Source organism: Stenella coeruleoalba (assembly GCF_951394435.1).
Source record: "Stenella coeruleoalba genome assembly, chromosome: 6".
NCBI lineage: Eukaryota > Metazoa > Chordata > Mammalia > Artiodactyla > Delphinidae > Stenella > Stenella coeruleoalba.
Window position 1 is genome coordinate 108,509,390 of NC_137151.1, and position 24,371 is coordinate 108,533,760.

The 24,371-nt window shown below is 54.1% G+C and overlaps 1 protein-coding gene across 10 annotated transcripts in view; it reads right to left on the bottom strand.

Moving 5' to 3' along the window:
- TNS1 (tensin 1) overlaps positions 1-24,371 on the bottom strand; it is a 230,782-nt gene that overhangs the window by 48,344 nt on the left and 158,067 nt on the right. For all 10 annotated transcript variants that reach the window (XM_079924151.1, XM_079924152.1, XM_079924144.1 and 7 more), the window contains one exon: positions 421-1,974. In XM_079924151.1, coding sequence (XP_079780277.1) covers positions 421-1,974 — 1,554 coding nt within the window. The remainder of the gene's footprint in view (positions 1-420; positions 1,975-24,371) is intronic.

Sequence of the window (24,371 nt, forward strand, 5' to 3'; positions counted from 1 at the left end):
TCTCTGCCTAGAAAATTTGTACTCCAGCCCTGGAGTCACCACCTCCAGGAAGCTTTCCCTGATTGCCCTAGGTGGGAAACCTTGCTTTCCCAGGCTCTGGGGCTTTGTTCCCCACTTCTGTTGTAGCACACATTGCTCTCTGTTAGAATTATCTGTCTGTGTACCTGCTCCCTCACTAGACCGAAAATTCCTGATCTTTGAACCTCAGTGCCTGGCTTGGAGCCTAACAGGCAACGAATGCAGGAAGGGATGGCTGTCATGTGGGCTCCTGACAGCCTCTTCCCCAGGCCAAAGCAGCACCCGCTAAGGCGTGATGGCTGGGCCTGCACCTCGCTCCAGCAACACCAGCCACGACCTGAGGGAAGGTGTGGAGGCAATAAGGAGGGGATACCCAGAACTCATGGCCCCTGAGGCTCTTACCTGCTACCCGGTGGGCCACAAGCCCCTCCAGGTTCAATGGCTCCTCCTCTGGGGTTCGGGATGGGTCTGAAGTCACCTCCTTCGGTGGAAGCTGAGGCTGAGTGGTGAGGCCAGGGAGAGAGACTGGGGGCAGCTGAGGACCCGGAGAGCTCTGGGTGTTTGGAAGGAAGGCAGACGAGGAGGAGGCAGCTGGGCTCTTTGGACGGTAACTCTGGTTGGGCCCCGTTAGACATGGCTGATAATCATAAGGTGAGTAAGGCCTGCCAGGAGGGACAGACTCCAGGGAGGCCCGGGGAGCAGACTCAGGGGTGCCCAAGGAATGCCCACTGGGGATGTAGCCAGATCTGGACTGGGTCAGTGGATGGGACTGGGAGGAAGAGCCAGCGAGGGGCTGGGAGGAGAGCGGGGAAGCGCCGGGCCAGGCCCCAGGGACACTCTGGGACTTGTGCAGTGGGGCGGCCGCCGTGGCTGGCTCCAGGTCCAGCATCAGCATATTGAGGGCTTCGATGGACTGCTCGATCTCCTGCTGGGAGGCCGCCCGCGGGAACTCGGGAAGGCCAGGCATGGGGGGCTCTGCCAATGGCTGGGGACTGGGCCTGCTGAGCCCGAGGCTCTCCAAGTGGGCTCTTTCCTGCTGGCGAGGAGGTGGCTGAGGCTGCCAGGAATTCAGGCCCCTCTGCACAGCCTCCCGGCTGCTCCCGCCCCGGGCTGGAGCTGGGGGCAGCTGGGGCTTGGTTTCCGGAAAGGACTGAGAGCGGAACATACCGCTGGGGTCATGGCCATAGTGGGAGGTGGTCATTGACTGTGGCCAGGCTGGGTGGGGCCCCTCCCGCTGGTAGCCAGCTAAACTCTCCTGTGCAGAGTAGGAGGGTCGCATGGGGGCAGGGTGGCCAGCTTGGGCAGGAACTGCCCGGCTGGCAGACTCATAGGGGTATCCCCCGCCATTGACTATAGGTTCCACGGGGTAGGGCTTGTCCAGACCGTTGGTCAGTGGAGACAGGGCCTCCGGGTAGCCCCCCTCACTGGTGTTAGTGACCCCATCCAGGGAGGACAGTGTGCCCATGCTGCCCACGCTGTGCCCATCCTGGTTGGGCAGCTCATCATCCAGGATGTCTGTCTCCCGCTCAGATGCCAAGGCCCTGCCATTGACGTGAACCTGGGCCGGGACGACATGGCGGCCGGAGGAGGGAGCAGCAGGGCCCCCCGCCAGGCGGGACCGGAGATGCTGAGTGTGGTACATGGTGCCTTGCTTCTCTCGCTCCAAGCCAAAGCCGCTGAGCAGGCGGTCCAGCTCGCGCTTCTCCTCGGGACTCAGGGAAGCAGGGGCGCTGGAGGGGCCGGGGGCAGGCTCATCGGTCTTGTCTGTCTTGGTGGAGGCTGTGGAGTTGCCCGAGTCGCTGCTCACGGAGAGGGTGTGCTCCACGTGGTTGGGGGTAGCCGACAGAGCAGGCCGCGTGGCGTTGACGGCCCCGGTGCTGCCGTGCAGGGAGTCCTTCTTCTTCACTTTGGCGTACAGGCTCCCGTCCAGGGGTCCCTGCGTGTGGCCCACAACCTCTACAAGGGAGGGACCAGAGGGGAGACAGACAGCAGATGTCAGTGGGAGGCGGGACATCTTCTATTCTCCCGAGGAAAGCAGCTGAAAGCTTCCCTTCCCTGGATCCCCAAAGGGAATCCTCTCAGCACCCCGAGATAGAGCCAAGGTGGCAGAGGGCAAAAGGACAAAAGAACTCTTTCCCCAAGCTTCCGAGCAGAGCCCTCCCCTGCACCCAGGGTCAGGGCCAGGCAGTGGAGTCCAGGGTTGGGCCGGGGTCCTGGGGGCAAGATGCCCCGGTCCAAAGCCTGGATGCGGCACTGCGCTCGTTTCCCAAGGGCCTGGGGTGTTGGGCTGAGATGGGGTCCAGCAAAGGCGGCAGGCCCGGTGTTAAGGAGGACACAGTTTCCCTCTGAATGCCAGGGCCCGTGGACGTTCTGGAAAGGAGCTTCAGGGGCCAAGGGTGGAGGGAGCATCTTAGGGGTTGAGGACACAAAAGTAGAGGTTTTCAGCAGGGAGAGGTGCCCCCTGTGCCACTTTGTCTGAGATGCTCTGGGGAGCATCTCAGATGCTCTGGGGACCCCGTGAGCAATACTTTCTCTGAAAGGAAAAAGTGAGCGCTGGGTGGCTAGAGGCCAAAGGGCTGACTCAGGAACGAAGAACTTCCCTGCCCAGAGGAACTCAGTGATTTCACACCCTGTACAGTCAGCAGTCCAGCTTCCAGCCTTGACACACACACACACACACACACACACACACACACACACACACCCCTCCCTTCCTCCCCCTCCAAGGCAGGCCCCCAACTGGCAAGAAAAAAAGCCCCCTCCCAAACTCCAGCCCAGACACCAACAATCACACACACACTCACACACAGAAAACCAAAAGACATCCAGAGACACACACTCCCACCAGAAATCACCCAAATCAAAAACACCCAGACGCGTGCACTCACGGAGTACACCAGACAGCCCCAGCACCGCGGTCAGAAAGAGCAGGTGTGGATACGAATACACAAATACTAATGTTAACAGTAACATTCAGGGAACACTTTGCTACGTTTACACATACGTTATTTCTAATCCTGTGAGTCAGGGTTGTTATGCCTATTTTAAAGACGGAGAAACTGAGACGTGAAACCATTTATTTGCAGACACATAGTACTTGGTAAAGCTGGGATTTTAAATCAGAACTAATTTAAAATTTTTTAAAAAACTAAATTAAAATCAAAGCTAAAGCAGAACTTCACAGACCACACAATTTTTTATTATTCTGCACTGTCGTATCACACACACACGCACCCACAGAATAAACACATAGAAAGTAGCAATACCCCAAAATAAATACTGAAATTTAAAGCCACAAACATTTCAGAAAATACAAGCTCCTACCATGCCCAAGGATCAGCCCTCAGGCCAGAAGTGGCAGCCTCTAAAAATAAACACTCATCCAGAAGTCCACGGCCAAAAACAAGTGATCAGACAACCGCAAAACAGGAACATCCTGATCAACACACACACACAACAAACCACAGGCCAACCAAGTGACGTCACCCCAGCACCAGCACCGACATGCCCGACAAGGCACATCGTCCACACGCAGCCCCTGGGGGCTGGAGGCTCTGCCCATTCACTTAACCCTCCAGAACCATCTCTCTGCCCCCAGTTTTCCCTGGGGCTTTGGGGTCTCAGCCAGCAGCAGGCCCCAAGTGACACCGGGCCAGAGTGTTGCCGCAGCCCAGGGCTCACAGCGATGGCGCCGGTCTGAACTGGAAATGGGTTTTGGCTGAGAAAGGTCTGATTCTCCGAAAACCTGCCCCGTGTTCCGGGACCCCAAAAGGCTACTAAGATGCAGTTATACACATGCTGCCTCTCCCAACTCACATGGCATCATCCCTAAAGGGGCCGAAATGCAGATGAGAAGCTGCCCCTTTGGCCTTCCAAAGAACCGGGCTCCATGTTCTACACACAAAAAAGAGACTCTGGCTGGCTGTTTCCAGAGGAGAAAAGTATTGCAGACAGAAGGCTCTCATCCACTCAGATTTTGGAGGGTGGTTCCCGTGAGGATGGGCCCCTCACACCATTTAGTGGCAGTCCGAAGAGCTGTCTTTCCTTCTCACTGTACCCAGAAAGCTGCTGGCCCATTCCTAGGCCCTGGCCCTACTCTCCAGCCCACACAGTGAGATGACAGAGTATTTCTCCTGGGCCTGGGATCTCCTCCATCCCCTGAAGCCCCTCATCTCCCAGGTCCATGCGCACATAGGCCGGGAAGCAGCGGGGAGGAGCAAAGCAAAGGGTGGAGTGTCCAACGCCCTCCCATTTATACTCAGAAGGCAATGAGAACCACTGGGTGCAAGCCAGAGCAGATCTGAGAGCATTCCTTCCTAGGAGAAAGCAAACCCACCCCAGCATCTCACTAGGGTTCACAAAAGAAAAGCTGTTGGCAAGAGAGACAAGAAAGCATCTTCCGGGCTTGCCTGGTGGCGCAGTGGTTGAGAGTCCGCCTGCCGATGCAGGGGACACGGGTTCGTGCCCTGGTCCGGGAAGATCCCACATGCTGCGGAGCGGCTGGGCCCGTGGGCCATGGCCGCTGAGCCTGCGCGTCCGGAGCCTGTGCTCCGCAACGGGAGACGCCACAACAGTGAGAGGCCCGCGTACCGCAAAAAAAAAAAACAAAAAAAACATCTTCCAAGACAGGGAGGGAGAATTCACACTGATTACCACTACCTGATATCTTGGCCCTCTGGGCCACGCCTTACTCTTCGCTGACTTTGAAAATGCCAATATCAAATTTATTCTGCCACGACGTCATTTACCCCGACATGGGCTACTGTTCACAGGAACAACATCAGGATGATAACTGCCAGGCAACTAAGGCTTAGTAAGAAAATCGAAGAAGTGTAGACTGTTTAATTGAATCCCATTTGCCAAGTACAAGTGGAAATGCCTGTTCCTGATCTCAGAGAAGGGGCCGGCTGCTCCTGATGCCCAGTGCTGGCAGCACGCTCCAGGCTGTGCTACACCTGCACTGGGTCATCTTCCTTTTCAAATCAAGAGGAGAAACTGAGGACACCCAGGCCCCTCCTAGGTCTGTCAGCCCCCGTGAGGGCTCTGCTGAAATCCCAGTGCACCTGAGGGGCACGAACACCTGCTGCTCCCATCAGGAGTGAAGGAAAGAGCCCACATCCCTCACGCCATACAACACGCTTGTCATCCCCTTCTCCCCATCAACCACGTCCACATTAAGAGCTATTTACCAGGACCGCAAGAAGCCGGAACACCATGTCGGTTTCAATCTATTAAGGCAGGAAGGGCAAAAGAGAGAGGCGGGCAGAGCAAAGAGGAGTGAAACAGAGTGGGGGAGGAGGAGAGGGGACTTCGAGAGGTGAGGGGAGATGGCTTCAAGGCTCTTAAGGGGCCACCAGATCCATCTTGAAGTCCCAGCAGCCTCTATGGGCCCAGCCAGTTCAGGTAAAAACATCTCAGATGAGAGGGAGTTGGACACCCAGTGGGAGGGAGCAGGGGATAGAGGGAGGGACCTGCCTGGGTGGAGCTGCGGGTGCTGAGAAGGAGAAACACAAGGTATAGGCAGCCCAGGGGGCTGAGCTCCCAGGCCCCCAGCCCGGGCCAGCCTGGACATCCTGCCCATTTCTCTAGGGAAGTGGAGAAGTCTCTTCAAGGCCCTGCTTGCTTTGTCTGATTACGCCTGGCTCTTCCCAGCAGCTGCTCCAAGCCCTGGACTCCACCCTCAACGCTGAGCTGGATTGCAGCAAGGGGCCCTTATTCCACGGCGGCCGTAATCCAGATGTGCGTGTCATGCTTCTGGAAAGCTCTGAGGAAAATCCCCAGCTGACTTGGACGTGGACCTACTCTCTACTCCCTACCCCCTAGGCTCCCTCCAGTGAACTGCGGAAGTTCGGGTGTAGCTGGAAGCACAGCACAGGCCAGTACGCAGGAAAGGAAAGATGTGTCCATCCCACACACTTCAAAAGGAACACAAGAAATAAACATGGGATGCTAAAGTGATAAAGGGTCTGGGCAGTTGCTGTCTAATTTTGATGTTCATAAGAATCTCCTCCAGGGATTGTTAAAAAAATGTAGATTCCAGGATCCCATCTCCAAAGATTTTCAGGCATAGATCTAGGGTAGGGCCAAGAATCAGCATTTTAACTAGCTCTCAGGGGCTTCTGGGTAACATCTTGGGAAACCTTGACCCAGGTGGTCAGTGTTTTGAGCCCTAAGGTTAAGGACCTCCGCTTCTCTCACTAATGTCAAGTGGGGAGATGTCACTTATTTAGGTGTCAGAACAGACAGGCCAACCGGGAAAAGTCAAGGGTGCCAGCCTGGTGGACTGCAAGAAAGTGACTCAGTGACGAGAGACCCCTCCCTGTCCAAGAGCAGACCCGTTGTGCACAGTGAATGATTTATTAAGGTCTTCAAGATGGGGCCCTTCATGATAAAAAGTCCTTTGGGTCCACGTCCAGCAGAATAACAGCTCATTACAATACATTACCCGGAGCAGTGATGACCAACCAACGTGGAGGAAAATCAATGCCATGCCAACAGGAAGAGGCATGGTGCCCACCCTGGACACAGGCGGTTTAGAGGCAGACGGGGGCCCCAGGAAGCCAGGAGGGACTCTCGGCTCCTTAAACGTGGGAATGAGGCATCAAAAACCACGTGTGTCGGGCAGGTAGGTGAGCTTTGACAAACAGTGAAGCTTGGCCAGGACGCAGCCAGGAGAGCAAGTTCTGGGTGTGTTATCCCTTTAGCCACGACCTCTTCCCCAGCCACGGGGTGGGGAGGTGGGCTGAGGCTGGGGGGGGGGGGGGCGGGGCGGCTACTGAGAAGCAACGTGTGAAAGCCAGAGGAAGGGTACCAGGGAGGCCAGAGGGATGCAGTTCTGGAGAGGAAGCAGAGCGGAAGGGCCCCTCCCGCCCCACCCCCTCACCAGCTCACTCAGAAGGATGGCCCCCATCTTAACGGCTAATTCAGCTTGTGTTAACCACTAAACCTCCTTCACCACGCGGAGCCCGGCCTCCGAGCCCATCAGGTAAAGATTCAGATGCTTACTTGCAGGTTTGCTGAGTGACAGGATTCAGGCGCTGAGCACCTTGAGCTAGGCCTGGCACATCCACAGGCACGCTAACCTCTCCCCTTGCCGGCCATGCAGACCTTTTATCATCTGGCCCCCACCTGCCTTTTGAAGCCTCCCCTTCACTGTCCTCAACACTCCAAACACGCCCCACGCTACTCACACTATTCACATGCTCTTTCGCACCCTGTGCCTCGCACACGCTGTTCCCGCTCCTGAAAGGCCCTTCCCCATCCTGCTCCCGCAACTCCCAACCTCCCTGGCAAACCTCTTCCTCCTCCTTCAGGCTCACTGTGAACCTCTCTGGGAAGCCTCCCCTGGCCTTACCCCTTTCCTACAGTCCGCCAGACTCAGATAAACCTTTTTCCTGTTCCCACTGCACTGTTCCCATGACTGTAACACTGGTCACCCACTGGACAGACACTACTGTCGACCACGTTTGTCGTCCCCACTAAGTTCCTTGAGGAAGGCCTTGACCTCTTTCTCTGTCTCCTCCAGTCCCTGGTTCGCAGAGAGCACCATTCACAATGCGGTCTACGTCAACAGTGCCTCTTGGGTTCAATGCACAGGTCACACAGCTATACAGGATGGCCCTACGGAGCGCAGGGCCTGGAACGCGTGAGGTGTTCCATCAGGCTTCTTGCAGAACATTAACTAAAGCTTTATACAGTCCTGTCAGCCACTGAGATACTGTTCTCCCACTGCCACCCAGAGAAGTGGAAAATCAGGGACTCCAGGTGGACCTCGAGCTTCTCCCAAAGGGAAGAGACACACCGCAGCCAGAATATCATGAAAGACGGGTGTTGGTAGCACAGGCTGGGCCCCGTGCAAGTCCTTGTAGATTGGCCGAGCCAGAGCCCACCCTATGGCATCCCCCACAGGACGCCTCAGCCACGCGCTAGCCCAGTCCAGTGGACATTCGCTTTCCTAGCCGAGGACGCCCCGCGGTATCTGAAGAATTCCCCCCAGAATGCCCAAATACAAATTTTGTACATAATTTCAGAGGGGTGATGGACACCCAGGGGAGGTGTGTGAGGAGGGGTGGAGGATGGAGAGAGCTGTGGGGAACCTCAGCCCCATGGCTCGAGCATGGCCTGGGGGTCCTCCTGAGACGCCCAGGCAACGGCAGCAGGGACCTCCTGTGGCCCATCTGTGACAGACCCGGACTCCACACATGCTGACCTCCCTGCGCAACCCTCGCAGCCAGCCAGGGCCTGAGGCAGCCCTTTGTTCGAAACACAGCTCACAGAGAGTTCTAGAACTTCTCTACATAGGAAAGGGCTTCCTCGGGGGCTCTGAAGAGCTTCAGAATTAGGGGTTGAAGACCGAGTCTCTGCAGGGGAACCACAGAGAGGAGACACAGCCTCTGAGAGGCAAAGCGGGCAGGTGACAGGTGCAACCTCAGGGACTCAGGTTCACAGTGGGAAGTGTCCACTGGTGCCACACTGACAAGCACGGGGCCCTGTGGGCAGGGACGGATGAGTCCGGGTGTGGCAGGCACCTGTCTTTCTTCCTGTTTAGCAGCACTCAGAGGGAAGCCACTGCATTTTCAGATACTGGAGAGAAGAGAACAAGATTCTTCCCAGGGCTGCTGTCAATCTTTACACAGGTGGCTCTGTCCCCTGTACAAGGGACCTCACCAGGGTCACCCCAAAATCTGCCTCTGTGGACCCAGGGAGGGTCCACACCTGGCCGCCTCCACCAATCTGACGAGGCAAGAAAGAAGGAGGGAGGCACTAAGCCCAGGGCCCAGACGGAGCCCCCGTCTGAATTTCAGAAGATGGAGAAAGTCACCATCCAAACAGAAATGGAAACCAGAGCCGCCTCCCACCAGCGGCTCCTGCCCGTGGCTCCCGGGACCAGCTGAGCCGTGAGAGCTTTTTAAAAGCCATGGGGTTTGGGGAGCTGACGTGCCTTGAGGACTCAGTTAATCCACTGCCCACCCCTCATCTTACAGGACAATGAGGTTCCGTAGGCTCCGGGAACCCCCCCCCGAGGTCACCCAGCTCGAGGGCTACAGACTCGCCTCCCTGCTTCAAAGTACAGCGCTCTTCCCCCTAATGGTGCTTCAAGGTGAAGACGCTGGAGGAGCCTGGGGGGCGGGGGCACTCTCCAGCTGTGGCTGCAGACCCAGAACCTCACGATATAAGATACGGAGCTGGGTCAAGTGATGATGAGAGATGTGTCCCCAGGGCCTCCTCAGGAAGGACCCACACACTTTACACAGATACCATCTTACTTGCATTCCTCCAGAGAGAGGGGAGTAGGCACAGAAAACCTCACGGTGACCTTTCTTTCAGACCCAAGGGACCAGGGCCTGGAGGGTGAGTGACCGGCCCGGTCACGGGCCAGCCCACGCCAGTGGGGTGAACGTGAACTTGCAGACCAGCCTCCTGACTCCAGCCTGGACTTCAGCTCCCACGCCAGGCACCATAACCAGAGCCTGGCACTCCCAGGCCCCTCCCTCGGCCTATCCGGGCAGCAGATATCACAGGCACACTCCGGATGGTAAAAATAGCTCCTGAGCCCACAACAACCGCCGTCCTTCTTTGCCAGGCCAGGGCACCCGCCTGGACACTCAGAGATTCCTGGCCAGGGGCACAGTCGAGCCGCCAAGAGCCCTGCCAAAGTTGGGAGAAAGCCATGAATGGGAGCCCACAGGAGGCCAGTGGGGGAATGGTCAGCCCCGAGGGTGCCACAAAGTTCAGACCACAGAACTGGGGGTGTGGGTGCTGTCCTGAATAAACAGGAATGTTTCAGGGGCGAGTCCATGCCTCTGCCACATGCCCTCTGCCCATCCCATTCGCTCCCGCCATGAACCACTACCCCAAAGGGTGAGGCCGCTCAGATCCACTGCCCCCCTCCGACGCAGCAACCCCTCAGACCTGAGGCGGCGGCTCTTACACATTCCAGGGCAGCGAGTCCAGGAAGGAGGTGGCCAGGTCGGCCCCATCTGCCTCCAAAGGCAACGCCAGAGGCCACAGCCCCACGCAGCCCCACGCCCTTACCCAGTCCAGGTCCACGGCAGCCCCCAGCCCCCAGGCCCAGAAGCCACCCTCCACCCTCTCCCCGGATCCCGCGGAGAGCCACACGAGGACACACACCGGAGAAACAGCCGCCCAGCAGACACTTACCCTCTGGACAGAGAGGGAGCGAGGGGAAGGAAAAGAAGCGCGCTGAACTGATCTCTGCTCCTTGTGCCTCAAGTTTCAAATAATCCGTCCATGGCTGCAGCTCCCAGCGCTGTCTGTGTCCTACTTGGGCTCCCTCGGACTGTCAGAGGTGGGAGGAGCCAGTGCCGCCTGCCTGCCCTGCCCGTGGCTCTGGAGCGCACACACACACACACACACACACACCACTCCCTCCCTCTGCCTCTCGCTCACGCGCACGCTGGAGCTCGCGCTCGCACTCTCTCTCTCTCTCTCTCTCTCTCTCTCTCCCTCTCTCCCTCTCTCTCTCTCCCCCTCTCAGCTCGGCTTGCTCTGCCTCACTCTGGCTTGTAGGAAGCCAGTGGGATAAAACTCTGTCTGTAATTTCAGCCAGCTGGGTCCCCAGGGCTTCACTTATCATCCCGTAGCTATGCAGCTCTTGAATGACATCACAGTGGCTTCCCAAGCCCTCCACATGGAGTGAGAAGTGGCCAGGCCAGCCCATCTCCGGCCCCAGCTCCATCCTAGTCCAGCGATGGCCCCAGCCCCGTCCAGGCCCAGCACAGCCCAGCACAGCCTCAGAACTGCCCCGGCCCGGCCCCAGTCCCAAACCCACTGTGGCTCCAGGACCCAGAGAAGAAGTGGGAGAAAAGCGGCTGGGACGTGAGGGAGAGGGAGAGGGAAGGGTGAGAGCTCCTATGAGGGTATTGAGATTTATTTCCCCAAATTTTTCCACATTTTTTCCCCATTCTCAGCAAATGAAAGGCAGAACAGATGACAACAATTTTCCAGCTGCTGAACAATAAGGTGGAAATCTTTTTTTTCCTCTCTCTCTCCCTCCTCGCCACCCAGCACACACCCGCCGCAGGGCAGCGTCTAGGAGCCAGGACACTTCCTTGGCTTATAAAAGGAGGAAAACCCCCACAAGCTCCTATATCTCCCAGAGATGACCCTGGGGTATCACACACGCAGGATGCTGGGAGGGATGGGAGCCCCAAAGTGAGATATGCAGTGGAAAGCTCTGGATTCTGACCCAGGAACCTTGACCGTTCTTGAGGCCTGACTTTGGGAAGGCGAGTGTGTGTCTGGCTCAGGACACTGACCTGCCGGGCCACCTGAGATGCCTCCAGGTCACTGGCTACTGGTATTCCGTTTGTTCCCACCCATGACAATCACGAATGGTGGAGAGGATAACTTTTTGGAGTGTAGGTGATGTCTACCCTCACATCTAAGCAGCTAGATCCAAAAGAGCCCCCTCAGCTAGAAGCCACACGAGCTGCCCAAATGACCCCACCATCAGCCTGGTGTGCCCTGAAAAGTACCAGTAGTCCCTAACTGACAGCAGGACACCAAATTCCATCTCTTATTTGCGTTTCGATTGAGTGCCCAACCCAACTCCCACAGGCAGTAGGAGATGGCCTAGGATTTGCAGCCAGGCCAGCAGTGGCTTCGAGCCCGGTGTCTCCTTGACCGAGCCCCAGTTAGTTTGCCACCCCAAAGTGCTTCTGCAGCCACCCCACGCTGACGCCCAGACCTTTCACAGACAGGTCGGGCACCACAGGCCCGGGAGGGGGAGGCATGTCGGGTGCAGGCCACCTGCTTCTCCCTCTTCGGAGCAGACACCTCATCCCTAGCCCCCTCCCCATTGCCAGCATCACTAGTTGCTTCCTTCTGAGAGTAAAGAAGAAAAATAAGAACAAAAATGGTTCTCTGTATTCTGGCCCTTGCCTTATCTTAACGGCATTTTCACTGATGAGATGGCGAACACCCCAGCCCAGCGTCAAAGACTTCCCAGAAACCATCAAGAATGGGGAAGGGAGAAGAGGGGTTGCATGCCTCAGGCTCCAAACTGGGGGCAGAAGGACTTCCAGTTTACCCGGCACAGGACTGTTGTAAGACCACAGTTTGGACAAACTACCGTAATTATCTTCTTACCTCCATAGAGCCTTCTGGGACTAACTGACAAACCCCAGGCTCTTGAAAGGGTATGGTCAACCAGTCCGCCCAATAGTCCCTACCCTTACAACAGTGTTAACCTAGACTTTATTTGCATACGACCTTCATGTTTATCTGCACATCTGAATCCCATCCATAGTATTATTTTGATAGGATTTTGTAAAATTTTTAAAATAAATTTAACTTCCAAGTAGTTCAAAGCATCAATATCCACGATATCACAGATTTGGTGTGAAAGCTACACACTTCCTCTTCTAATATGCTTTAAAATAAATAGACTTAAAATCATTTCATATATAACTACCAGTCTGGCCAATGTACCAGACTTTGGAAACACCACCATACAACAGTCTCTGTAAGTAGCAACCCGATCCCATGGTTCTCTGCTACCATCCAGGGACCGGCTGCACCAGAAAGCTCTGGGGAGTTTTATCAAAACCCTGACCCCCTGGCCCCACCCCAGACCTCCAGAGGCCGAATTGCCAGGGGTGGGACCTGGGAATCTGAATTGTAGAACACTCTCCAGTGGAGAATCCTAGGCAGCCAAGTTTGGCAAAAAATGGTCCTAGCTGTACTTCACTGTTTTCAATTATAGGGACCTTACTCCAGAAGCCCGTTTCATCATTACATGGCTCTAACAGATAGATTTTAGCTCCCTGACTTTTCCACTAACCTTGTGGTGCCTGATTGGGCGGCTCAGACAAGCCAAATCTCAACCACATGAGAGCTTCGGACACCGAATGGGATGTGCAAGTCCTCCGGAGCGTCTCCTTTGACAAACAAACCTCCCCCACTCCCACCCGCAAAGCCCCCGAGCCCACCGTACCTCTCTTTGCTTCTCCTCACCACCTGAGCACTTGTTACCAGTGGTTCTTATCACTGAAGCAAGGGACGACCCGTGTGGGCCCTCTGACCTACGAGGAGCACCACAGGCCTATCACCTTCCAGTTTCTGGAAACCATGCCTTTAATAATGCAACCTAAATTTATACCCAGCCTTTCTGACTCGTTTCACTTCAGCATCTGCCAGGAACACAGTGGCTAAGAACACGGGCTTAGGGGTCAAGCCGACACTGGTTTAAATGCAGACACTACTACTTACTAGCTTCGTGCAACCCTGGGCCAATTACTTAATTTTTCTGAGTTTCAGTTTCTTTATCTATAAAATGGGTATCTCAGAGAGTACTGCAAAGGCTGATACAATGCGTGTAAAGCACTCAGCACGGTAAAAAGCACACAGAGGCGCTCTAAATGAGGCAGCCACGTATATACAACCACCATCACCTCGACATCTGCTTCCCAATCTTCCTTCCCTACCCGGCCCACCCTGAACAGCACCTCGGTGACCCTAGCTCACTGGGCCCAGATGAAACACACCCAGTGCTTAAGCTTCAGGACATATCATTTGGCCTGTCCTTTCTCTGCTCAAATATCATGGCATCGAGTGTCCAGCAAAGAGAAGAGTCTCACATCCCAGACTCTGAGGATGGGATGTTGTTCAATCAACAAACACTGGGTCTGTCCCGGCATCAGTTACCGCCAACAGTATGCCTGAAAATGTCACCCCCCTCCCCCCTCAGAGATAGCTTCAACACCAAGGACCAAGAGGAGGGAGGGGTGGCATCTTTCCAGACCTGGTTTTTTGCTCTCTCTCGTAAGGAACAAAATGACTGAGTGTTTTGGTTTCTAAGAAACCCAGTCCGAGAACAGAAGCAGGAAGCGGAACAGAGTGTCTTCACTGAAGGGCTACCTCACACCCTACGAGGGTGAGAGGTGAGGTCCCAGAGACAAGAGACTGAGGAGACAACTAGACCGGTGGTCCTCCCCCGAGGCGATGTACTCTCCAGGGAACATGAGGCAATGGCTGGAAATATCTGGGGTTGTCACATCTAGAAGAAATGCTATTGGCATCCAGTGGGTAGAGATGCTTCTGAACATCCTCTAACACACAGGACAGTCCCATGTCCAATGTCAATGGTACCACAGTCAAGACACCCCGAGACAAACTGAGGGCAGAAGGAGTCTGGGGTGTGAGAGACAGAGCTCGGGACTGACTCAGGAGTCCTGGGTCCCAGTCCCAGCTGGGCCACTAACTCACCTTGTGACCTTGGCCAAGTCATTTCCTGGGCCTCAGTTTCCAAAGTGGTAAAATGAGAGAAAAGAGCAAGATGAGCTTTGCACTCTCAAACTTCTGGTTCTAAGCAGAACACAGGGAGGAGGAGAAAGGCCTGGCGTCCCAAGGCTCAAGGTGTGAAAGGTCTGGGGGGGCGAGGGAGGACCCTGGGGAAAGGCCACTGCCTGGGCTGGGTGTGGCGCAGGATGTGACATAGAAACAAGTCACAGACCCCCGCAGGACCGCCCAGCACAGAGGGAAGGCAGGCTGACCCAGAACTCAGGCCCCCCTCGCATGGCCCCAGCCTTCCAGGGTCTCCACATGGTACCTCAGGAAGGCAGTGGACAGGGCCAGGCTCAGGAGCCTGTTCCCTGAGAGCTGGGCAGGAGCCTCCGCACCAGAGGATCACCCAGGAAGAGAATTGCCAACTCCCGGGCAGATGGCTGAGCTGGGCAAGGGTCAGGGTAGGTCCACTCACCTCCCTCCTGCCTCTCCCCACTCGGATTGCCCCCCGGGGCCTGGACACCACTTCAGTAGCAGTCCTCACTTGGGAAGGACGGAGGGAGAGTGGGGAGAGGGGCCGTGGGCTTGGGGAGCCAGGAAGAATGAGACAGCACCACGGAACGGGGAGGGTGCATTTGAACTACGTGCTTGCACGTTAATGGATGTTCTCTCCTTTGCTTCCACAACTGCCCTTCAAGGTAGATCCCTGAAAAAGAGACCGAGGCTTAGCGGCGGGGGCTTGATCAAGATCACACTGCCAGGCTCACCGATGCTCAAGTTCTTTCTACTTCCCAGAGAGGAAGGAGGAAGGAAGAAGGAGAGGGACGGGCAAAGGATGAGAGCTTGGAGGACCCCGTGGGACGAAGGGAGTGGAGGGTAACAATCAAATCACAATGTTGGTTTAGAACAACCCGCCCAAACCCCACCATCCAAATGAGTGCTGCCCCCATCAAAGTGGTCCCTGGGAATTTGTATGCCTGTATCCTAATGATGCTGCCAGGGTTCAGAGCATTTCTGGAAACTTGTAGGGAACTGCCTCAGAGCTGGTTCACCACTCACACAATGAACCCGTCTTTGCACTTAAGGTCGATCCCATGTCAGTGGTGCTTAACAGGCCCACGAAGTACCTCACCTAAGTACTGGTTACCAGGCTGGCCGTGCTTCATAACGACAGCTCCCTTCACTCTGTGGGGTATGCGGGGGGCGAGGGGTCTGCGGGGTTCTGTGCACGAGTGCTGGGTGTTTGCAGAGGGCTCTCTGTGGTTCTGTTTTGAGTGGGTGTGGGGATGGGGGTGGGTGTGGGATCTGGGTGGTCTCTGCTTCCTTTCCCAGACGGGTCCCTCGTGTGCATGAGTATAACGAGGCTCGGGTAGGCATCCCCGTGGGGGTCTCCCGGCACTCGTGTGCAAGCTCACACACAAGCAGGTGCGGGCAAGAAGCCGGAAGGCGCTGCTGCAGGGGGACAAGCTGGGAGTGACCCTCTTGATCCGCAGGGGCTACAGCACCATGGGGCACAGGCCTGGACAGGAGACAGGAGACAGGGAACCAGCCCAGGCCTCTTTCTAGCCTTGTGAAGAGTGCCTGCCTGGCCCTTGAAGGCTGTTAAGCAGTGTGCAGAAAAAGCGGGACGGAGAGGCAGAAAGGAAGCAGGAAAGATCTGAGAAGCTTTGAGCTTTCATATCAAAATCTGATCTCCCTGCCCCTGGAGAAGGAGAACAAACACTGAAGAACACTTTGCTGCTAACAGTTTTTTAAGCAATCGAAGCACCACCAGGCGAAAGTCTCCAATGAGCACCGGGGCATTGACTAGCTGCAAGGATGTAAAGACATGGTCCGCGATGAGAAAGGATGAGAAAGGCCGCCAGCAGCTCCTGGCTCCCAACCACTGACAGCTCTGCACTGCTTTCCAGAACCAGGGGGCCCCACCGGCAGCCTGGATAAGCCGGCTGGGGCTGGACCAGGCCCTGGCCCTGGAGGGTGGGAGGGCAGTCCAGCTGGCCTGCCATCTGAGGCAGGATGCCCCATGTCCCTGCAGGAGAGTCTCGCAGGTGCAAATAATGCTTGAGCAGAAAAAAAAGAAGGGCAGGAGAAGGGGGAGTTTGGCAAGGCTCCCAAGGCCCCTTTGCATGCAGAACCTGCTGGGGCTTTGTCAGAACCCTCTAGACACTGCCTGTTCTTTCATGTTCATGCACCATGGTCCCTCACCCTATCTGGACAGGTGTGTGGGGTGGAGGATTCTCCTCAACCTCAAGAAAATCCAGTCCTGCCACCAGCTCCCCTATCTCATGTGCCTCAAAAGCAAGACAGCTTTCCTGGAAGTCAGACCCCCACCCCGCCTGCCGCAGCTAAAACTTACTCTCTCCAACTCCGCTCTCCAATCCCTAACTGGCCACTGCACAGTACACAGACCTAGAGAAAGTGTTGTCTGGCAGCAACAGCAGTAGACTGGGGGTGGGGGGCGGTCAAAGGGCCAGAGTACTAAGGAGTGATTGTGGACAGGCCTCAGTTTACTCCTCTGTGCAATGGGAGAGTACAACCAGATAGATGGTCTCTGAACACCTGGCCAACTCTAGATGCTCAAGGATCTAACACAGAGAAGATGCTCAACCTGGCATTTTCTCTGTGGACCTGATGCTCCTCTTCTGCTTGGTCTTGCCTGGGTGGCTCCAGGCTCCAAACTCGTCCAAGGCTATTTCTGCAGCAGACAGAGAGCCCCTGGGGGCTAGAACAGAAACAGTGACTTACAGAAAGTCGGGAAATACACGCCAGGCTGCAGAGGTTCCGAGGGCCATGCAGGGCAATAAAGAGGCTGATTTATTTTCATCAGTGAAATGCTGAAACCCAATCCCTGGAGCAAGCTGACCCAGCAGGCGCGGTGGGGAGCTCCCCACCTGGAGCAGAATTAGCCAGATCGCAGCCTCCCAGGTCTCACCCCGGGGCTGACAATGGGAGGGACAGAAGGGGAGGCCAGGGTTGGCCAGCTCACCCAGTGTGATTCCAGGTCCCTCGGGTTGGCCTCTTCCCACCCTTCCACTGGCCTGCAAGGGTCTCCGAAATGCAGGCACAGCAGTGTTAGGTCCACATGCCCACTTGCGTGGGGCAGAGGGAGCAGAGGGACAGGAGGCAGGGTGCCTCAAACTCCTGCCCTCGTGAAGCCATGGTGAGGAATGGTGGGCATCAGAATCCCAGCTCTATGTCTTCCTGGCTGTGTAAACACCGGGAGGTTACTTAACCTCTCTGTGCCTGTTTCCTCATCTGTGAAATAGGAACAAGAGTACTCAGCTCACAGGAGGGTCATGAGGAGGAAAGGAAATAATGGGCACCTAACAGAACCTCACACGTGGAGGGTGTATAGAGAAGGGAGATATAGATTTTCCTCCTAGTGCCTAATCAAATTGCTGATTGGGAGTGCCAATTAATACAACCCTTATGGAGGCCAGTATGATGCTATCAAAATTATATGGGCTTCCCTGGTGGCGCAGTGGTTGAGAGTCCGCCTGCCGATGCAGGGGACGCGGGTTCGTGCCCCGGTCCGGGAAGATCCCACATGCCGTGGAGCGGCTGGGCCCGTGAGCCATGGCTGCTGGGCCTGTGAGTCTGGAGCCTGTGCTCCGCAACGGGAGAGGCTACAACAGCGAGAGGCCCGCGTACCGCAAAAAAAAAAAAAAAAAAAAAAATTATATATGCATATTTCTTCCATCCAGCAATTCCACTTCTAGAAATTTGTCCTACAGACAGACTTGCACAAATGAAATGGTGTTACGCACAAATAAAAACGTTACTCATTGCAGAATTTTTGAAAACAGCAAAAGATTAGAAACAACCTAAATGTCCATGTTACTTAAATACAGTTAAATAAAATGCTAGTTAAATAAAACACAGAACCTTTGTACAGTGGAATGTCATGCAGGTGAAAAAAATGAGAAGGCTCTGTTATTATTTGTTTGAAAATTATTATTTGAAAAAATTATTTGAAAATTATTTGAAAAAAGTGAGAAGGCTCTTTGTTATTATTTGTTATTATGAAAAGATCTCCATGCTTTGTCATTAGATGAAACTGCTCAGGTACAAGCCAGATCCTTATGGTGGTTACCGGACCCTAAATAATCTGGTCCCCATTACCTCTAACCTCATCTCCTATTACAACCTTCACTGCAGTCACATTGGCCCCTTTGCTGCTTCTCAAACATCTTAGGTGGGCTCCTGCCTCAGGACCTTTGCACTTGCTATTCCCCCTGCCTGGAATGCTCTTCCTCAGCGATTTGCTTGGCTGACTCCCTCACTTCCTTCAATTCTTTGTTCATATGCCCCCGCCTCAGTGAAGCTTAGGCTGACCAGCATTTTTTTGTTTTTCGGCTGTTGGGTCTTCATTGCTGCTCACAGGCTTTCTCTAGTTGCAGCAAGCGGGGGCTACTCTTCATTGTGGTGCACAGCCTTCTCACTGCGGTGGCTTCTCTTGTTGCAGAGTATGGGCTCTAGGCACATGGGCTTCAGTAGTTGTGGCACACGGGCTTCAGCAGTTGTGGCACATGGGCTCTAGAGCGCAGGCTCAGTAGTTGTGGCACACAGGCTTAGTTGCTCCACAGCATGTGGGATCTTCCCGGACCAGGACTTGAACCCATGTCCCCTGCATTGGCAGGTGGATTCTTAACCACTGCGCCACCAGGGAAGTCCTGACCAGCTTTTTAAAAAATTTCAACTCACTGCTCGACGCCCATCACCAACAACTCCCAATCACCCTTACTCTGTAATATTTTTTTCCCAGAGTATTTATCACCTTCTAAGATGCTCTCTCACTTACAGCTGACCCTTGAACAATGCCAGGGTTAGGGGCACTGACCCACCCGCCCCTACCCACTCACCACCCACATCCTCACACTGAAAAATCCACATACTGCTTTCTCTGCCCCCAAAACAAAAGAGTTGAGAAATGACTCACCCAAGGGCAGGAAGCTGAAATAGTTTGGATAGAATCAGGACTCAAACCCTAGTTCTTTTGATTCCACATATTGTGATCTCTAACTGAACACAAACTTTCCCCCACAAAGATCCATAAATAAAAATACAGGTATTTATTGAAAAAAAACTGTGTATAAGTGGGCCTACACAGTTCAGATCTGTGTTATTCGCGGGTCAGATGTACTCATAATGTCTTTTTAAAAAACGTTTTATTGTCTGTCTTCTCCCACTAGAATACAATCATGACAAGGGCAAGGATCTTTGTTTTGTTCACTACTGTATCCTCAGCAACTAAATAGTGACACACAGTAGATACTCAATAAATATTTGTTGACTGAATAAATGAATGTTAATGCAGACAGTCCACATACCAAAGAACACAAATGATTTGGCTTTTTCTTTTTTTCTTCTTCTTCAATACAGTGGATTCAAGGTTACACCTATAATCACATCATTTTCACTCTCTTGCATCCTGATATGTTTTCTCAAATGGAGGAGAAAGAAGCAGCTTTATGGCCGCTCCAGCAATCACCATGGCCCACAGCCTGGCCATCACTGATGAACAGTGCCGTGGAGATTAGGACCCTGGAAAGACCCTCGGAGCTAGGCCTGCTCTGCCCCCAACTGTCTGAGGGACCTCTGCAAACGGCCCAACCCCTGAGCAGAGGGAGCGGCTCACACAGGAATGGAGCCTGGCATTTGCGTGATGCCAGGGGAAAGGTTCAGTAGGAAGAATACAGACCTGCAGCCAGAGGCCAGGGTTCAAAGTCCAGTGCAACAACGGGGATGGTCGAAACTGGCACTCAGGGAAGCACTGCATAAAGTACCACCCAAGGTCAGGTGGTGGTATCAGTAACAACTAACATCAACTGATGGCTTACTAGGGAATAGGCACAGAGCTAGGCACCCATCCGTTATCTCACTTCATTCTCAGCCTATAGGAGAGGTATATCTTTGTCCCCATTTTACTGGGGAGAACACTAAGGCTCAGAAAGGCTAAATGATTTGCCCAGGGTCAACAGCGGGCAGGAGGCAGAGCTGGGCTTGACCCCAGGCAGCCTGAGTCCCGAGCCCAGGCTTTCAACCACTATGGTGCCTCTACTGCCTCCCAAGGATGTGGCTTTTGTCTCTTCTCAGGCCACTCTAAGATACTGTCCTTCTCAACCTCAGTGGAGGCTGCCTATTACTGAAGGTATGTGAGCTCAGCGACTTTGTCAGGATTTCAGAAGGTCTCTTGGCAGGGGGAGGAGCATAGAGAAGAAAGAGATGTACGGGGATGAATCACCCATGAGCAGCTGGGGAAGTAGAGGGAGGGGAACCATGAAAGGAGAGAGGACGGATCATCCTCCAGATCCCAGACCCACTGAAACCTTTTCCCATAAATGGTCCCCATTGGACAGAAAGCAGGGCCTGGGAGAGTGGACCAAAAGGGACGGGCTCTGTCGCCTGAAGAGAAGCGCACCAGCTAGTAGGCAGAAGGAATGGGCAAGACACAGACAAGCTCCAGGGGGGGCGCTGCCTCTCAAAGGCTGGTGGAGAGATGGGCCCGAAGGCCAGCACCATTAGTGAAGGAGTTAAACTTTGCCAAGAAGCAAAGCGGCCTCAGCTAGCGCCTACGAGCCAGCTCCAGGCCAGCTGGCCTGGGCGAGGAGAAGGAGGGCCAGGCACAGCCTCCAAAGGCAGGGAGGAGCACCCAGGGCCTGAATAGGTCCAACAAGGAATAATCCAGAAGAATCCAGAAAGACAACTCTCACCAGCTCCATTCTCTCTTAGTACCCATCACTCAGTCACATCCACCGGGCAACAGATCTGGGCTCCAGGGACCCATCCACTGCAGGATTTTGTGTGCTGTCTTTCCTCTTAATCTCCTGGTTTGTCCTCCCCTCCTGGACCCCGTAAATATGGTTCCCTTGGGGCTCCCCTCACCCTCCCTCCGCCTTCTCCAACATTCCCATCTTCACCAGCTCCTGCTTTCCACTGACATCCTACCCAGCCCACCATGGGACGGGGGGCAGTGGTGAGAAGGAGGCCAGAGTGATTTGACTGCTTTCTTTCCCTCTACTTTCTAGACTTCAAGCAATGTTGTTATGCCACTTCTAGATCTGAAAAGCAATTCTGTTTTCACTGCCATCTACCCTCCCAGGCCCAGGACACATGCAGCCCCTCTGCAAAGTCATCCACCTCTGATCACCACCATCCCAGAAGCTTCTTCTCTCCTGAGAAGCCTGGCTCTTGGCCACGATTCTTCTCCATTTGGCTGTGGGTCGCGGTGGACGGTGCACTTGTCTGATCTGGACGCACCCCCTCCCTGCCCTTGTCTGCAGGACTTTCTATAGCACCAGGGCTAGCCTAGGGCCCACCATCTAGTAGGTGATCTATAAGCATTTGGGAAAGAAAGGAGAGAGAAAAGGAAGGGAGGGAAGGAAGAAGGAGGGGAGGGAGCCAGGGAATGATGGGTGAAAAGCAGCTTTAGTTGGGTCCCCAAAAATATTTGATCAATGGAAGCTTGTATTTCTTTTCTTGGACGTGGTGAGAGTCCGTATCTTGGGGTCTCGCCGAGCCCAGCTAACTTGCACTTGTCTGCACGTCTGGCAGGAGCGGAAGCAGGGAGGGTGGTTGAGGGGGAAAGACTGCACGTTCTCCTCTTCCCCGGCCTGGAGCTTGATATTTGAGCACAGCAAGAGGGCAGACGTGCCGCTCAGGCCCCTGGCCAAGAGCTCTGCGTCTGCTCCGAGTGTGGCTCCGGCCTTCCAACCTCCACCTGATGGCAGAGATTACGGAGGACCAAAGGCACATTCAGTCAGGAGGGTATTGGTTTACTGAATGTTCCACGGGCAGACACTGCTCTTCAAGCCTGCCAGCTGCCTCCCAGAGCAGGGCCAGCTAAGGGTCCAAGGGCATCGGCACAAGCCCCACCCCACCCCACCAGGAACAGCGCTAAGCAGGTGGCCGGCAGATGCTGGGTCAGTGGAGTCGTGGTCTTTATCCACAAGGTCAGACCGACACTACCTTTAAATTCTCGGCACTCTGATTGTTCCAGCAGGTCAGGAGAGGACTCCCTCTTGGGAAAGTAGAAACCCAGATCCTCCTCAAGAAGTCATCCCAACCCTGCCTGTGCCACTGTCTCTATGTACACCACTCCACACTGAGACCCATTTCCCTTATTTCTCGACATCTCTGCCCAAGCGGGCCAAGAGGACAAGGGCCCAGCCTCCCTGCCACAGTTGATCTACCCTTTCACAGTCGGGAAGTTTTTCCAGGTGGCTGGTTCAAACCCCTCCTGCTGCAGTCTAAGCTCCAGCTCTTTGGACTATAGGATGTGATAGAACAGGGACAGAAGCTGAAGCTTTCAGTAACAGCTTTGAATTTCTCCCTCCCTGCCCTTACCGCCCCCCCCCCGACCCTGACCAGAGCGGAAGGGCCGCCCCCTCCAGCAGCCAGTAGGACTTCCCAACAAAAATCAGCCTCTCGGGGGGAGTTCTCCGGTGGTCTAGCGGTTAGGATTCGGCGCTTTCACTGCTGTGGCCTGGGTTCAATCCCTGGTCAGGGAACTGAGATCCCATAAGCCGTGCAGCATGACCAAAAAAAAAAAAAAAAAAAAATCAGGCTGTTAGCACCTGTGCTTAGAAAATCACCCCTAAAACCCTCTGCTCAAGGGGCAGATGTATCACTCGGGATCCTTGGACGCTTTTCCTGAATAATTTGGGACCACCTGCAATCTTGCTCTCCCATTTTTTACTGGTTCCTCCACATCTTACCCAAAAGTTCAGAAGACAACAATGTCACACTCTGTGAAAGTACGTCAAGGGTAAACATTCACCGTGGTGCTCAGGTGTTCTTCCAGGGTGGGCACAGGGCTGTTGTCCCCAGTGACCGCCTCCAAAGGGGCCGCCTTCTGCTACCCTTCCCCACCCTGCCTCGCCCTGGGAGATGAAGGGAAACGGGGCCGCGCAGGTGGCTGAGGCAGCCCGGAGGCAGAACTCGTGAGCTTTGGTGCCGTCCTGACATCCAGGGACCTGGAACCTGGCCTCCCTCTCTGTGTAATGGGGCAGGTGTTCCAGACCAGTCGAGGCACCAGTTCCAGGGCTGGAAAGAGATCAGATGAAGCAGCCTAAAGCATTTCAGGCTATAGATGTATCATCTTTCAGATCAAGGTCACAGAACGATAGGAAGCAGTATCCCTGACCGACTCCAGACTCCCACCCATTCCCGTCCAAATCCTGCCTTCACCATTTACTAAGGGTATTATCTGAACAAGGTCCCTAAGCTCTCTGTGATTGCCGCAGTTTTCTCTCCTGTAAAATGGGAACACTCACAACCAGGTGTATGTGGAACTATTTGGGTCTCAGTTGTGACAGAGGCCCCAGGAAAATGAATGCCATGTTCCAAAAGTAAGGCAGTGCTTGTAAAAAGGGATGACTGACATCAAGACAGTGAAAAGTCAACCCACTGGATAGGAGACAATATTTGCAAATCATATATCTAATAAGGGACATATTTCCAGAATATATAAAAAACTCTTATAACTTAATAACAAAAAGACAAAAATCTAACTTTAAGTATGTGCAAAGGTTGTGAATAGATGTTCCTTTAAAGAAGATAGCCAATTAACAAAGATGTTCAACATCATTAATTACTAGGGAAATGCAAATCAAAGCCATAATAAAATACCACTTTATACCCACCAGGATGGCTAGAATCCCAAAGACAGAAAACTACAAGTGTTGGTGAGGATGTGGAGATACTGTAATCCTCATACACTGGCTGGGAGGAATGTAAGATGGTGCAGTCACTTTGGAAAACAGTCTGACAGCTCCTCAAATGATTAAATATTGAGTTACTATATGACCCAGCAATTCCACTCCTAGGTATCTACCCAAGAGAAATGAAAACGTAAGTCCACGCAAAAACTTATACATGAATGCCCATAGCGGCATTCTTCATAATAGCCAAAAAGTGGAAACTGCAAATATTCATCCACTGATGTGTGTATAAACAAGATGTGGTATATGGCCATACAGTGGAATATTACAAAGCAAATCAAAATGAACTATACACACTGCAAACTGGATGAACCCTGAAAACATCATGAGTGAAAGAAGGCCACGAAAGGCCACAATTCTGTTCACATGAAATATGCAGAACAG